General features: G+C 44.6%; 1 protein-coding gene across 1 annotated transcript in view; it reads right to left on the bottom strand.

The window, feature by feature from the left end:
• Window positions 1–2,936: 2,936 nt before the first annotated feature.
• The window catches only part of LOC124776001 (UDP-glucosyltransferase 2-like), a 92,086-nt gene continuing 79,800 nt past the window's right edge, over window positions 2,937–15,222 (bottom strand). Inside the window, exon 7 of the mRNA XM_047250843.1 lies at window positions 2,937–3,216. Coding sequence (XP_047106799.1) covers window positions 2,937–3,216 — 280 coding nt within the window. The remainder of the gene's footprint in view (window positions 3,217–15,222) is intronic.

Consider the following 15,222-nt stretch of genomic DNA (forward strand, 5'->3'; position numbering starts at 1 on the left):
GGGCGAAAACTCGCTGAGTTCTCTTACTGGCGGAGTGGAAAGACTCTCATTTTGCCGGCTTTAAAGGTTGATCCGAACGACAGACATACTGCCTCACAAATGTGGACGAGAGACTGACCCAGACTGACCGACTGGCGAGCTCATAGCGCCCCTTAAATACACGTGAACAGGCAACCTTTCCCCTTTCTCACCAGAGGGTGAAACCAAAGCTGCGACTGCCACAGCGGCGCCACCGCCAGAATCGGAGGGCGACTGCTTCACACTACGCGCTGCGGCGCGCTCTTCAAAACAGCAATTTTTACCACAGCTCAGTCACATTTCAAAACCTCTAAGTCTCTTTTTGTCTGAACTTTTGCTGAACATTTCACTCCATACAAGGATTTACTCCATAGAAATACCCTCATAAAACACTTTTGTCCTGCTGCTGCCAATCTGCATTTTATTTTGTCTTTACTGTGGGCATCGTCATTTATTTTGCTGCCTAAACAGAAAAACTCATCGACTGCTATTAGTGTCTCACTTTCTAATCTAATCCTATCAGCATCACCTGATTTAATTGGACTACGTTACATTACCATTGATTTATTTAGTCTCATAATCTCTCTTCAAGGCGGTATCCATTCTGTTTAGGTGCTCTCGCGAGTACTCAGTCGTCTCTGACAGAATTACGAGTATGTGCTCAAAAGTAATGACTCCGAAATTTTATGTGAAAACTCTTAAGGCGTTTTAAATGTTATGAACGGCCTACATCTTCATTCTTCCTGTCTACATATTTGCAGCCCTCTGCCGCTAGGGGGGCTCCGACTTTCAGCGTGTAACATGGCGGCGCATTACATAGCTATAGTGTAAGTTGATCTCTGACAGATTAAAAGGAAGGTCAGCGTTGGTCGTAATATTGATGTTTTATTAATAGCAGAATCGATTTTCGATCACATAATGATCATCTTCGGTGCTGTACACATTAAACTCAGACATTGGTATCAAGTTATCAATAACCAAAACAGAGAAGCGAGTTATTGTGATCGCTCTCAGTTTTGGTTGCTGATAACTTGATACCAATGTCTGAGTTTAATGTGTACAGCACCGAAGATGATCACTATGTGATCGAAAATCGATTCTGCTATTAATAAAACATCAATATTACGACCAACGCTGACCTTCCTTTTAATTTAACATATATGGTCGTTGTGCACACAGCACTCCATGGAGTCGCCAATCAATAACGATCTCTGACAGTTGCTGTGGTCTGGGCATGGCAGTCTTGCGCACATACCTCAACCAATAACGTAACACTATTTTGTAAACGTCCCCATGGCAACGCCTCAGCGTTGTCACATCTGTTTTCCCTTGGAGCCGTCAGCATTTCACAGTTGATAGCTGGCAACAGCGCTGCGTGCTGTCAGATGACTTCTTACACTGTCTCAACTATATGCCAGTGCGTGACAAACATTATGCTGCAATTCAGTTTCGAATTCCAAGTGTTCGTCCACATATGGGGTTCCCTCTCCTTAAGCATGAAAGTGCCAGGTGACACACGAGCGCTGCATATGCGACAATCCGACGCCTTGGGTTCACTGTCAGCAATCATACTTCATACAGTCCCATCTTAGCCAAATCCAGTTTTCATCTGTTTACAAAATTTAAAGAACACCTTTGAGTACTTCACTTCGATAGCGATGAATTGGTCCACGGCAGAGGTGAGGAGGTAGCTCTGTTAACGAAGTCAAATATTCTACAGTGATGGTATCAAAGAATTTGGAGAAATGTGTTCCTTGCCAATGTGACTGCATTGAGAAATAAATAAGACGACATGCAAACTAAAGAGGCACAATGTTAACGTTTTTTTAAATTTAAATAACTTTATCAATTTTTTCATAAAAAATTCGGAGGCTTTAATTATGAGCACGCCGTCGTACAATGCACTAGGCAAAACGAAAGGCTTTTACTTCTCCTCCCTGAACATTAATTTCTTTCGAAATTTTTACTTAGTTTTCTTTAGTGCGTGTTTAGTGTACAGATCGAACAACACCAAGAAGAGGCTATAATTCTGTCTGCCATACTGCCTTCTCAACTACCGCTTTCCTTCCACGCCCTTTGACTGCTCTTGAAATGTCTATGTGTTTCTATACTCAGTGACTCAGGTCAGTGGGGCAGTCAGAACTTCTAGGAACGGAGTTACGTGGATGAGTAATTAAAGAATGTATGTGAAATTACTGTGGATGATGAATGAATGTAGGCGAAATGTGATGAGAGGAAGAATATTAATTAGTACTGCATGTGGAGGAACCACTTGCAAATGACTCTAAAAACAGAATTGTCCAAAAGCAAATAAAGGGTTGGGGTTGTTTTTGGGGGAGGAGACCAGACAGCGAGGTCATCGGTCTCATCGGATTAGGGAAGAACGGGGAAGAAAGTCGGCCGTGCCCTTTAAAAGGAACCATCCCGGCATTTGCCTAGAGTGATTTAGGGAAATCATGGAAAACCTAAATCAGGATGGCCGGGCGCGGGACTGAACCGTCGTCCTCTCGAAAGCGAGTCCACTGTGCTAACCACTGCTCCACCTCGCCAAATAAAATAACAATGAAACGGCGAAAGTTTTATCACTGAGGGTAATCTGTACGACTCACAGAATAAAATTATCAACATGAATAATGCTGATTTCTGAGTACATCCCCGCATTGGACAGTGAAACGCTGGATCTCGAATGCAGAAAAATTATACCCACATTCAGTTCAGTAGACTTTATTTGATTTTTGAATACAGTCTTCATTGCAAGTCTCAGAAAAGAACAGTCTGTTAGACTAATACTGCGCTATCATGTCGGTGTAAGTTATGAACTATGCGACATGGTCGATACAGCAAGAAACACGTGGTTCAAACTCTGCGTACAATTTTTGTAAGTTGAAATGCACTTGACCTTAAACTCAAAGACAGTATCATTGGTTCTTGTGCTTGCGCTTACTGCGTTTCACCGCTGCTATTATTCGCCGCACAATGAAGAATGCGGCGCAAAAGATGGCAGCCGCTGCCAGCAGCAGGATGGCGATGGCGTCGAGCAGCAGCAGCTGCCACCAGTACAGGTCGCGCGCCGCAGTGCGCATGTGCGGGGCCCCCTTGTGACGTATCACGTACTCCACCCACCACACGGCGCGCTCCTCTGCCTCCGCCTTGTGCTCGCGGAATATTGCTGACAGTTGCCTCATGTTGTCTCGGTACCTGCGGATGAAATGCAAGTGTGTGTAAAGCCGATTGAGAGGGATACAGTATCTGAATAAGATTAAAACTTGTAACGAGGCCGAGGAACAAAGGCAGATTGTTATCTCTGTGAGTGGCGCTGCAAGACGTCAGATATCGCCTAAACAAGCAACACTCTTGGGGAAAGGAGATGACTGTTAGAATTAACAAGGGGAGCGGAAGGAAATACGAGGGGCATTCAATAAGTAATGTTGCGCTTTTTTTCTCCAATAATTTCCGTAGAAAAATGCGGAAATCGTTGTGAGACGTAGTGGACGTTTCCGCTTAGCCCCTATAGTTTCATGAACTTCCGATAGGTGGGTGCTTACGTAACCTCGAAAATAACGTCTCTTTCCAAGAAGAGAGCTCTCATTGAGTTTCTTTTGGCGGAAGACGAGAGCATCACAGATCACAGGCGCTTGCAAGAATGTCTACGAAGACCTGTCAATGAACAAAAGAACGGTGAGTCATTGGGCGTGATTTCTACACTACTGGCCATTAAAATTGCTACACCAAGAAGAAATGCAGATGATAAACGGGTATTCACTGGACAAATATCTTATACTAGAACTGACATGTGATTACATTTTCACGCAATTTCGGTGATCTTGAGAAAGCAGTACCCAGAACAACCACCTCTGGCCTTAATAATGGCCTCGATACGCCTCAGCATTGAGTCAAACACAGCTTGGATGGCGTGTACAGGTACAGCTGCCCATGCAGCTTCCAACACGATGCCACAGTTCATCAAGAGCAGCGACTGGCGTATTATGACGAGCCAGTCGCTCGGCCGCCATTGACCAGACGTTTTCAGTTGGTGAGAGATCTGGAGATGTGCTGGCCAGGGCAGCAGTCGAACATTTTCTGTATCCAGAAGGACCTGTACAGGACCTGCAACATGCGGTCGTGCATTATCCTGCTGAAATGTAGGGTTTCGCAGGGATCGAATGAAGGGTAGAGCCACGGGTCGCAACACATCTGAAATGTTCAAAGTGCCGCCAATGCGAACAAGAGGTGACCAAGACGTGTAACCAATGGCACCTCATACCATCACGTCGGGAGATACGCCAGTTTGGCGATGACGAATACTCGCTTCCAATGTGCGTTCACCGCGATGTCACCAAACACGGATGCGACCATCGTGATGCTGTAAACAGAATCTGGATTCATCCGAAAAATGACATTTTGCCATTCGTGCACCCAGGTTCGTTGTTGAGTACACCATCGCAGGCGCTCCTGTCTGTGATGCAGCGTCAAGGGTAACCGCAGCCATGGTCTCCGAGCTGATAGTCCATGCTGCTGCAAACGTCGTCTAACTGTTCGTGCAGATGGTTGTTGTCTTGCGAACGGCCCCCTCTGTTGACACAGGGATCGATACGTGGCTGCACGATCCGTTAGAGCCATGCGGATAAGTTGCCTGTCATGTCGGCTGCTAGTGATACGAGGCAGTTGGGATCCAGCACGGCGTTCCGTATTACCCTCCTGAACCCACCGATTCCATATTCAGCTAACAGTCATTGGATCTCGACCAACGCGATCAGCAATGTCGCGATACGATAAACCGCAATTGCGATAGGCTACAATCCGACATTTATTAAAGTCTGAACCGTGATGGTACGCATTTCTCCACCTTACAAGAGTCATCACAACAACGTTTCACCAGGCAACGCTGGTGAACTGCTGTTTGTGTATGAGAAATCGGTTGGAAACTTTTCTCATGTGAGCACGTTGTAGGTGTCGCCACCGCCGCCAACCTTGTTTGAATGCTCTGAAAAGCTAATCATTTGCATATCACAGCATCTTCTTGCTGTCGGGAAAATTTCGCGTCTGTAGCACGTCATCTTCGTGGTGTAGCAATTTTAATGGTCAGTAGTGTATTATTTTCGAAAGAAGGTCACATAAACCTGTCCAATTTTCTGCGTCCCGGCCGTCCGTACACAGCTGTGCAATGTTGGAATGTCCGGATGCTCTTACTGGAGGTGATCGATGGATCACAAACACCTCGCTGCTGAAATGGAAATCTCTAGTGGTAGCCTTGACACAGTCGTCCAAAACCGGAGGGGGACTCAAAGGAGAGTGCCCGCAGCGTTTTTTTCGGTGTCTAGCAGAAGACCATCCGTGTGGAACTGCTCGCACACTACGAAGCTGATGGTGACAATTTATTGTCGAGCATCGTTACAGATCATGAAACATGGGTTCATCGCAAACAATTGGAAACAAAACGGCAATCCATGGAGTGGTGCAACACCACCTCTCTTCCGAAGGAAAAGTTCAACCCGCACGCTCAGCTGGTAAAGTCATTGGACTGTTCTACCTCATCCACTCTACAGCTATCTCGCGCCTTGCGACTACCATCTGTTTGGTCGAATGAAGTATGCACTCCATGGGCAGCAGTACTTGGAGGATGGGGAGGTTACTGATGCAGCAAGACATTGGCGTCGACGCCATCCAGCAGATGATGATGATGATGATGATGATGATGATGATGATGTTTGGTTTGTGGGGCGCTCAACTGCGCGGTTATCAGCGTCTGTACAAATTCCCAACCTTGCTCAGTCCAAACTCGCCTCTTTCTTGAATGATGATGCAATGATGCGGACAACACAAACACCCAGTCATCTGGAGGCAGGTGAAAATCCCTGACCCCGCTGGGAATCGAACCCGGGACCTCGCGCTCGGGAAGGGAGAACGCGACCACGAGACCACGAGCTGCGGACCATCTATCAGAGTGGTACCATGGGGGTCAAAGGCACTCCCAGTAAAGTGACCTAACGCCGTGACATAGGACGGAGTGAAACGTGCTGCAAGGGCGATACCTCGCTCCCGATTCGCGAGTACGTCTGTGGTGCTGCGATGTGAGGCTCTCTTTCAGTTGCTTAGACAGACTAGGCTGGTGCCGCGGGCTGAGCTAGATTTCTGGTCGTTGTCGTTGAAAGAGGTCGCTGGCGGTCTGGTTTGGCTACGAGGCGCTCGGTACAGAAAAATTCCGTTGGAGTTCGCTGGCAAGTAAGAAGAAACAGTGTAAACACGGCAAGTGTTGGGTTGGAATGTTTGGGGGAAGAGACCGAACAGCGAGGTCCTCAGTCTCATCGGATTAGGGAAGGACGGGGAAGGAAGTCGGCCGTGCCCTTTCAGAGGAACCATCCCGGCATTTGCCTGGAGCGATTTAGGGAAATCACGGAAAACCTAAATCAGGATGGCCGCACGGCAAGGAGGACGTTCCTCCGCTGAGGACAAGCCGTTACTAGCAGACGTGCTGGCTTGTGTCAACGTCTGTTTTCCAGATCTCGCTGGCGGAGTCGGTTTACCCGGAGGACGAAGCCTTGCTGCTCCTGGACTTATTGACACTGGGTGAGTGCCGTAATTATCCGCGTGCGTCGGTGGTTTTTCTCAGATCCGGGAAGTGGATTGTTTAGCACGATTCTTGGAATATTATTCGGCAGCTTGTCAGTTTGCCCCGTTGTGGTGCATCACTTTGTTCTTTTTTTCGACATGTACCCATATTGCTTGTTTAGTGCCCTTGTGGCGTGTTCATGTCGCTCTAGCAACGCCATATTCAGCCTCCCTCTTGGATGTAATTTTGGCTTCTATTGCAAAGCGTTTCTGCTTTATTGTGTTCACCTGTTGACTGAGCTTTAGGTGTTCAAAAAGGTTCAAATGGCTCTAAGCACTATGGGAGTTAACATCTGGGGTCATCAGTCCCCTAGACTTGAAACTACTTAAACCTAACTAACCTAAGGACATCACACACATCCATGCGCGAGGCAGGATTCGAACCTGCGAACATAGCAGCAGCGCGGTTCCGGACTGAAGCTCCTAGAACCGCTCGACCACAGCGGCCGGATTTGTGTGTTATCATGTCCGTTCTAGTGCCCCGCTGTAAATTTTTTGATGGGTGTTTGGCTATTTGTCACCTTTTGGTATTTCATGTTTGAATTTGGTAAACGCTGCAACCTTTCTCGAAGCACCCTTTTTTATAATTGCGTTAAAAATGGCGGTTGTGTTCAAGTGTTTTGGTGTGTTACAAAAGTCAGTTATAATCTGGTCCCTTAGGCCTGTGCCTGCGTGACCTGGGTGGACCCTGTGCATGCCTGTTTTGGTAGACGTGTCGGCTGAGAGCCTTGACCGCTTTTAGAACACGCTACTAGGGGTCACGCTTTACAGGGACCACTCTCTATCCTGCCCGTTATCTTTGGTATCTGTTTGTGAAGTTCACTATGTGCGTCTTTTATTTATTTATTTATTTTCTTAACTACAGAATCTTAAACCTGTTTATTAGGACATTTGGATGAAACCTAAAAGACTCCTGAAAGCGCACGCAAATTCTGTTACTATCTTGAAAGTTTTAATTGTTTTGTTTTATATTATTTCTAATGAAAGAATGATTCCCTTATTAAACTCACTTAAATACACGATAATTGCCTGGTGCTCAGTTCACATTTGTAATAATAATAATTTTTTTCCAATAAATTCAAAAATGTTTTAAACAAATAATTCTCAATTCACCCCTCCACGATAGCACCATTCCTAATGGGTTAAACCGCCACTCGAAGTGGCCACGCGGTTTGAAGCGCCATATCAGCGATTGCGCGGCCCCTCCCGCCGGAGATTCGAGCCCTCCCTTGGGCATGGATGTGTGTGTTGTTCTTAGCGTAAGTTAGTTTAAGTACTGTGTAAGTCTAGCAGTTTGGTCCCTTAGGAATTCACACACATTTGAACATTTTGTGTTAAACCGAGCACATGCAGTGGTACCGTAGTACTACGCTCCACGAAGAACACGTTCAAAACTAGGTTTCTGTAGCCAAAAAAAAAAAAAAAAAAAAAAAAAAAAACGGTGGGGAATAATACGGTGTGTTGGAATCGTGAGCAAAACCAACCTACCTTATAAGAAACATATATTTTGCATTACTTATTGTACGCTCCCATATGACGAATGTGGATCAGCCTGTCTATTAAGAGAGACAAGACAAATTTTTGAAGTGCAAGGACTAAGAAGTATTGTTAAACTTTCAAACGCACAAGAGATGAAGCATCAATTCCAGACAGTACAAGACATGACAGCAGACGGAAAATATGTTTAATGAGGAGACACCTGTAGGGGAATCTTATAGAATTGGGTTTACAGCTGGTAAAAGCACTTACCTTTTTCAACGATAACATTTTGATAAGTTAGTTAATTAATTGTAAGTTTCATGGTTAATAATATCGACCTGTCGCTAAGATGTAAACTGAGTCTATTTTACAATTATATTACAATTTCCAGTACAGAAATATGACAAAATGCTGACCATTTACACAAATATCTTCAGCTACGTTCTTTTTACTATCGTACAGTGATTTATATTTAACTATGCTCAATCATTCTCACTTAAACAAAACACACACACACACACACACACAAGTGCACACGCACGCATAGCAGGTGAAGAAATATTTTTGTGGCTGTATGCCTCACGCCTTCCAGTAACTTTCTAAGGCTGATTCATTTCTCTTTCTCGTATTATTTTTGTGCATGTTACTATTATTTTCAGTCTAAGGCGATGTGCTCCTTATGCTTTAGAATTCAGGTTCTTAACCTTTTCCACGTATCTTAATTTAGAATATTTTGAGTCATTTATTGATTTACCATTAGCTATTATTTCTAAAGGTATGTTCAGGGCTTGTACTGTTCTGAATTGTATTTATTATGTTTTATCTGAAATCAGTAACAGCCAGTTTCCAGAGACCTAGTCATCAGTTTTCAAGAAAATATCATTTGTATATCGAAGTATTAAAGTCTCCCGATTTGGCATGATTATAATATTTTCTTTAATAACGATACCCCCTCCGCAAACGATGTTGCAGACGCACACCTTTACAGTGGTGTTCGACCCCGATGTACATCGGTTTGAATCCTGCTGACAGATGAACTTTTCACTGCCGGTATTTGGCCAGCAAGAGGAGCAGTATGGGGCAAGGGAGGAGGTGGGTGGGGCGTAAACTTTCCGAACATTAGTCTTTACGCCTATGTACTGGATTAAGTTCCAAACTGGTCTGCAGAGCCTCGCAAAATGAAGGCATGTGGCACTGTTGATGGTAATATGTCCTTCGGATGGGGATTTTAAACTTGGCGACCCTCTGGGAGCTATGCAGAGGAGTAGGCGAAGCACTAGCACCAGATTTCACTACCTCCTTTCTTGCATCATCGTCATCATCTAAAACAAACTGAACACTAAACTATACACGCAGTCATTACACTTATGTATATACACTGCACAAATACATGTGTAATGCAGTTCTCGCTTATCAGCAAGGAAAGGAGTCAATGTGTGGAGAAGAAAAACCCCATTTCCAACTGAGCGACTGAAGCCACCTTGTGTTATATCTCAGCTAGAAATACCACAAGATATTTAATTGAATTTAAGAATTATAATAGCGGATCCAACATCTATCTCTGTGATACATTTGTAGTGATTACTCGTCATTCTGAAGATGCTGTTTCGATCTGTACACATCTTCGTTTACTTAATGCGACACAGTCAATCCTTTTCGTTAGATATCATGAAAGCCAGCTACCAGCAAGACCTCCATAATACTTGAGCTTCTCTTACTTTGTTCACTAATTTAGAAGTCTACACTACATGTACAGTTAATAAACGATTTCGGTTTCAATTAACATTGTTCAAATCTTTTTATCTAAATTACATCAGCGCGCACAGTGGCATTATGCAGTCTTTCTTTCCACCCTCCGAACAGGAAAGAAACGGGGGAAAACCTCATACGTGGTACAGTGAAAAGCGCTCTCTGCCATAAACGTCATAGTGGTTTACAGAGTCTCGACGCGGTTATGTGTGTAGAGCATTACATCGGATGCCCGAAGCAAAGATGACATCCTAATGAAGCTAGCAGAAACGAAGAAAAAGCTTACTTCCACAAAAAACAGTAAACTGACATCTCTTGAAATCTACGTCTTCACCAAAGTGTACATCTACGTATACATATATACATACATGGTGCGTGACGGATGGTACTCTTACCACTATCGGTCATTTGCTTTCCTGTTCCACTCGCAAATAGAGCGAGGGAGAAGTGACTGTCTCTAAGCCTTCTACGAGTCCTGATCTCTCTAATCTTATCTTCGTGGTTCTTACGCGAAATGTACGTAGACGGCAGTATAATCGTTTTGCAGTCAACTTCAAATGCCGGTCCTCTAAATCTTCTCAATAGTGTTCCTCGAAGAGAACGTTACCTTCCGTTCGCTGAGTCCCGTGTGGGTTCCCGAAGCATCTCTGCAGTAGTTGCATGTTGTTCGAACCTACCGGTAACAAATGCAGCAGCCCGCCTCTGAATTGCTTCGACCTCTTCCATTAATTCTACCTCGCGCGGATCCCGAACACTCAAACAGTACCCAACAACGTGTCGCACTACTGTGATAAATGCGGTGTCCTTAGAGGTGAATCATACTTTTTCTTCCAATAAACCGAAGTCCGCAATTCGCCTTCCCTATTACAGTAGTTACTTACTCACTCCATTTGATACTGCTTTGCAACTTTAGGCCTAGAATTTTTGTCGACGTGTGTCAAGCGGCATGCTACTAATGCTGTATTCAAACATTATTGTCTTATTATTCCTACTCATCTGCAGTAACTTCCATTTTTCTAGTTTTACAGCTTGCTGCCGTTCATCAACTAGAAATTTTATCTCAGTCATCTTGTATCCTCTACAGTCACTTAGCACATGCACTGTCCCATACATCTCACCATCATCAGCAAACAACGGCAGATTGCTACTCACCCTGTGGGCCACATCATTTATGTAAACAGAGTACAACAGTGGTCCTATCACACTTCCCTGGGACACTCTTCAGGCTACCCTTGCCTCTGCTGAGCATTTGCTGTTGAGGGCAGAAAACTGGGTCCTGTCACTTAAGAAGTATTCGAGTCACTCACGTGTCTGGGGCCGATTCTGCGTGCTTGTAACTTCGTTAACAGTCGGCAGTGTGGCACCATGTCAAATGTTTTTCAGAAATCTAGGAATATGGAATCTGCCTGTTTCCCTTCATAGTTCACAGTATATCATGTGAGGAAAGGACAAGCTGAATTTTACACGAGCGATGCTTTCTAAAGCCATACTGATTTGTGAACAGTAGCTTTATCCTCTCAAGGAATTGTGTTATATTCGTACAGAGAATATTTTCAAGGATTCTGCAGGAAACCGATGTGAAGGATACTTGTCTGTAATTGTGCGGATCCGGTTTTTTACCCTTCTTCACCTGCGCTTTTTCCCGGTCACTTGGGACTTTGCGCTGGGCGAGAGATTCACGATCAGTGCAAGCTAAGTAAGGGGCCAGTGCTGTTGAGTATTCATTGTAAAACTGACTAGGGATTGGATTAGGACCTGGCGACTTATGCGCTTTCAACTCTTTCAGCTAGGCCAGGGATGTTTATTACTATGTTCTCCGTACGGGAGTCTGTGCGATGGTACAACGACGGTACGTTGGTAAAATTATCCTGCATGAATAATTTCTTAAATGCGAAATTTAAAACTTCGGCTTAACTTTTGTTGTCTTCTACTGCCGCAACACATCAACGAGAGAGAGGATAGAAGCCCCAGACCCACTCAGCGATTTTAAATAGGACCTGTATTTTCTGGGGTTATCGGCAAGATCTTTTGGTAAGGTATGACGGTGGTATAATTTTGTAAGCTCCACGCATCGATCTTTTTACAGACGCACAAACTTCTGTTAATGTTTGTCTTTCGTCATCTGAGCGTTCTCCTTTGAACCGAGAGAGGAAAAACCTTTGCTTCTTCAGCATTTCTCGAATTTAGTTATTAAAACACGGTGGGTGTTTCCCGTCCTTAATCCACTTACTTGGTACATACTTCTCGAGAAAATCATCTACAATCCATTTAAACTTTGCCCACAATTCCTCTACGTCCGTTGTACTGGAACTAAATAATATCAATTCATTGTCTAAGTGGGATGATAACAACTGTCTGTCTGCTCTTTCTAGTAGAAATACTCTTTCTAGTAGAAATACTCTCTTAGCCATCTTGATTGTTTTACTAACTTTAGTAACCAAAGTCTCTGTAATGACATCATGGTCACTAGTCCCTGTCTCTACGCTGACGCCGTCGACTAGGTCAGACCTGTTTGTAGTCACAAGATCGAAAATATTTCCATCATGTGGGGGCTGTGGAACTAGCTGCTCAAGACAGTTTTCGGAAAACGTGTTCGAATGAACGTCGAACCACTGTCTGTCTGTACTCCCGGCAATGAGTCCATAGACGTCCCAGTCTGTACTCGGTATGTTAAAGCCTTTTCCAGGTAATATTGTGTAATCTGGGTATTTCCGTGATGCTGGCCGTATAGTTTCTTTGAAATGGTCTAAAACAGTCACAGCGGAGAAGAAGTGAAACGCTGAACGTAAGAAACCTGAAGAAGAAACTGGAAGTATTAGAAACTGGGTGCAACAGAGCGAAGATAATAATTAAATGGAAACAGTACAAAATGAGGAAGTAATAGAATGAATAGCTAGAGAAAAGAATATGTGAAAAACCTTGGCCAGAAGAAAGGAGAAGTTAAGGGAACATACGCCGCTGTCACAAGGAATAAGAACAGTACAAAGAAGATGGAGAACGGAATAAAAACTACAATAGTAGTAGCATATGGTATCAAAGCAAAGGAAAAAATGAAATGGTTGTATGGCGGTGCTGGCCCAGACTTCCCGTCTTGAGTTATTCGGCCACCTGTTACAAGTTTGGCTTCAAATGGCTCTGAGCACTATGGGACTTAACATCTGAGGTCATCAGTCCGCTAGAACTTAGAACTACTTAAACCTAACTAACCTAAGGACATCACACACATCCATGCCCGAGGCAGGATTCGAACCTGCGACCGTAGCGGTCGCGCGGTTCCAGACTGTAGCGCCTAGAACCGCTCGGCCAAGCCGGTCGGCTGTTACAAGTTTTTCTACGAGGGTTGGTCAATATGAAATGCAACATTTTTCTCTGAACGCAGATTGGTTTTATTCAGGATTCAAACACATAATAAAATTTCCAACTCTTTTTACTGTAGAATCCCATTTTTTACCATAATCTCCGTTCATTGTGACGGTCTTACTCCACCTTACTGGAAGGGTCTGCATGCCCTCATGGTATCACTCTACTGTTCGACGTTGGAGCCCACGTCTTACTGCTTCAATAGCCTCCCAACCAACTACGTACTGCTTTCCGCCAGGTGCATCATTAATTGGGCCAAACAGACGGAAGGGGCGAGAACGAGGCTGTAGCCGCGCCGGGTAGCCGTTCGGTCAAAGGCGTCTTGCCGCTGTTCGCGTGGCTCCCTCCGTCGGGGGTTCGGGTTCTCCCTTGGGTGTGTGTGTGTGTGTGTGTGTGTGTGTGTGTGTGTGTGTGTGTGTGTTGTCCTCAGCCTAAGTTAATTTAAGTTAGGTTAAGTATTGTGCAAGCCTAGGGACTGATGACCCCGTAAGTTTGTTCCCATAGAACTTACCACAAATTTCCAATTTTCGGGGCTGTAGGGTGGATGAGGAAGAACAGTCCAATGAAGTTTAGTGAGCTCCTCCCTGGAGCACAGGCATGTGTGAGGCCTTGCGTTGTAGTGGAGAAGTTCGTTTGCATTTTTGTGACGACGAACACGCTGAACTCGTTTCCTGAGGGTAGCTCAATACACTTCCGAGTTGATCGTTGACACCACGATGGAAGACGTCAAACAGAATAACCCCTTCAGTGTACCAGAAGACCGTCGCCGTGACTTCACCGGCTGAGGGTGCGTCTTTTAACTTTTTCTTCGGAGGCGAGGTGGTGTGGCTGGCACACGGGAGAATCAACAGGTTTGCGCGACCTTGTTGCGATGAGGACAGACGCCTCTCCCAACGACTCACCGAGCTTTTGTTCTCTGCCAGGTCGCTGCTTACATTCTGCAAGCGCCTATGAATGTCTGCGATATACCAGTTTTCCGCCAGCAGTGACAGCTCTCTGACTGGAACGTACCTTCGTTGCAGACACCATTTTAGCCACACGACATTTCCATTTACCATTTTGAAGGCTACGTACTGCAGTGCCACCTATCGGAAGTTCATGAAACTATAGGGTCTGAAGCGGGAACATTCCACTATGTCGCGCAACGAACTCTACAGTTTTTCCTCCTGATATTAGCCGAAAAGAAACATGTGCTGCACTACTAACTAAACGCCCTTCGTATTTGACGCCATTCCGGTAACTTGCGTGTCTTTGCGATGAATAGGAAATGATGAGGACAATACAAATACGCAGTCCTCGACCGAAGAAACTCTCTGCTGCCACCTGAAATCGAACTCGTGGCTCCACGATCTACAGGCGGCGACTCTAACCAGTTGCCCACGAGCAGCGGGCAAAGCAGTGTGAAGTATGGCGCTTAAATTATTTGCAGTGATTCTGTACTTTGCCGGAACCTCTCACACACAGTAATATCGTTTTCTAATGTGTCTGTTTACGTTTTCATGTCGAATTGATCTTTCATGTGTTCAAGTTTCTTAACGCATATCAATATTTTTCATTTAATATATGTGTGTGTGTGTGTGTGTGTGTGTGTGTGTGTGTGTGTGTGTGTGTGTGCGTCTGTGTGTGTGTGTGTGTGTGTGTGTTACCGTGTTAGCGAGGTGACAAAATTTTGTCAAGTGCAACTGCTAACTGCCATGCGATTACTCGTAATCTTAATCAAAAAGTTTCAGTTAAAGTGAGAGGAGAAAGTACAAACTGGATCAGACTAGGAAAAGGAGTAAGACAAGGATGCTGTCTATCACCTACTCTTTTCAACCTCTACTTGGAAAATATGATTGACCAATGCTCATTAGATTACAAAGGAGTAGAAATTGGAGGAAGAAGAGTAGGGTGTTTGAGGTTTGCTGATGACATGGTCCTTCTAGCCACAGGGGAAAAAGAATTACAGGATATGGTGGACACCATTGCAGCTAACGGAAAAAAATATGGAATGAAAATTAAAAAAAT

The sequence above is a fragment of the Schistocerca piceifrons genome, chromosome 2 (assembly GCF_021461385.2).
Source record: "Schistocerca piceifrons isolate TAMUIC-IGC-003096 chromosome 2, iqSchPice1.1, whole genome shotgun sequence".
Taxonomy (NCBI): domain Eukaryota; kingdom Metazoa; phylum Arthropoda; class Insecta; order Orthoptera; family Acrididae; genus Schistocerca; species Schistocerca piceifrons.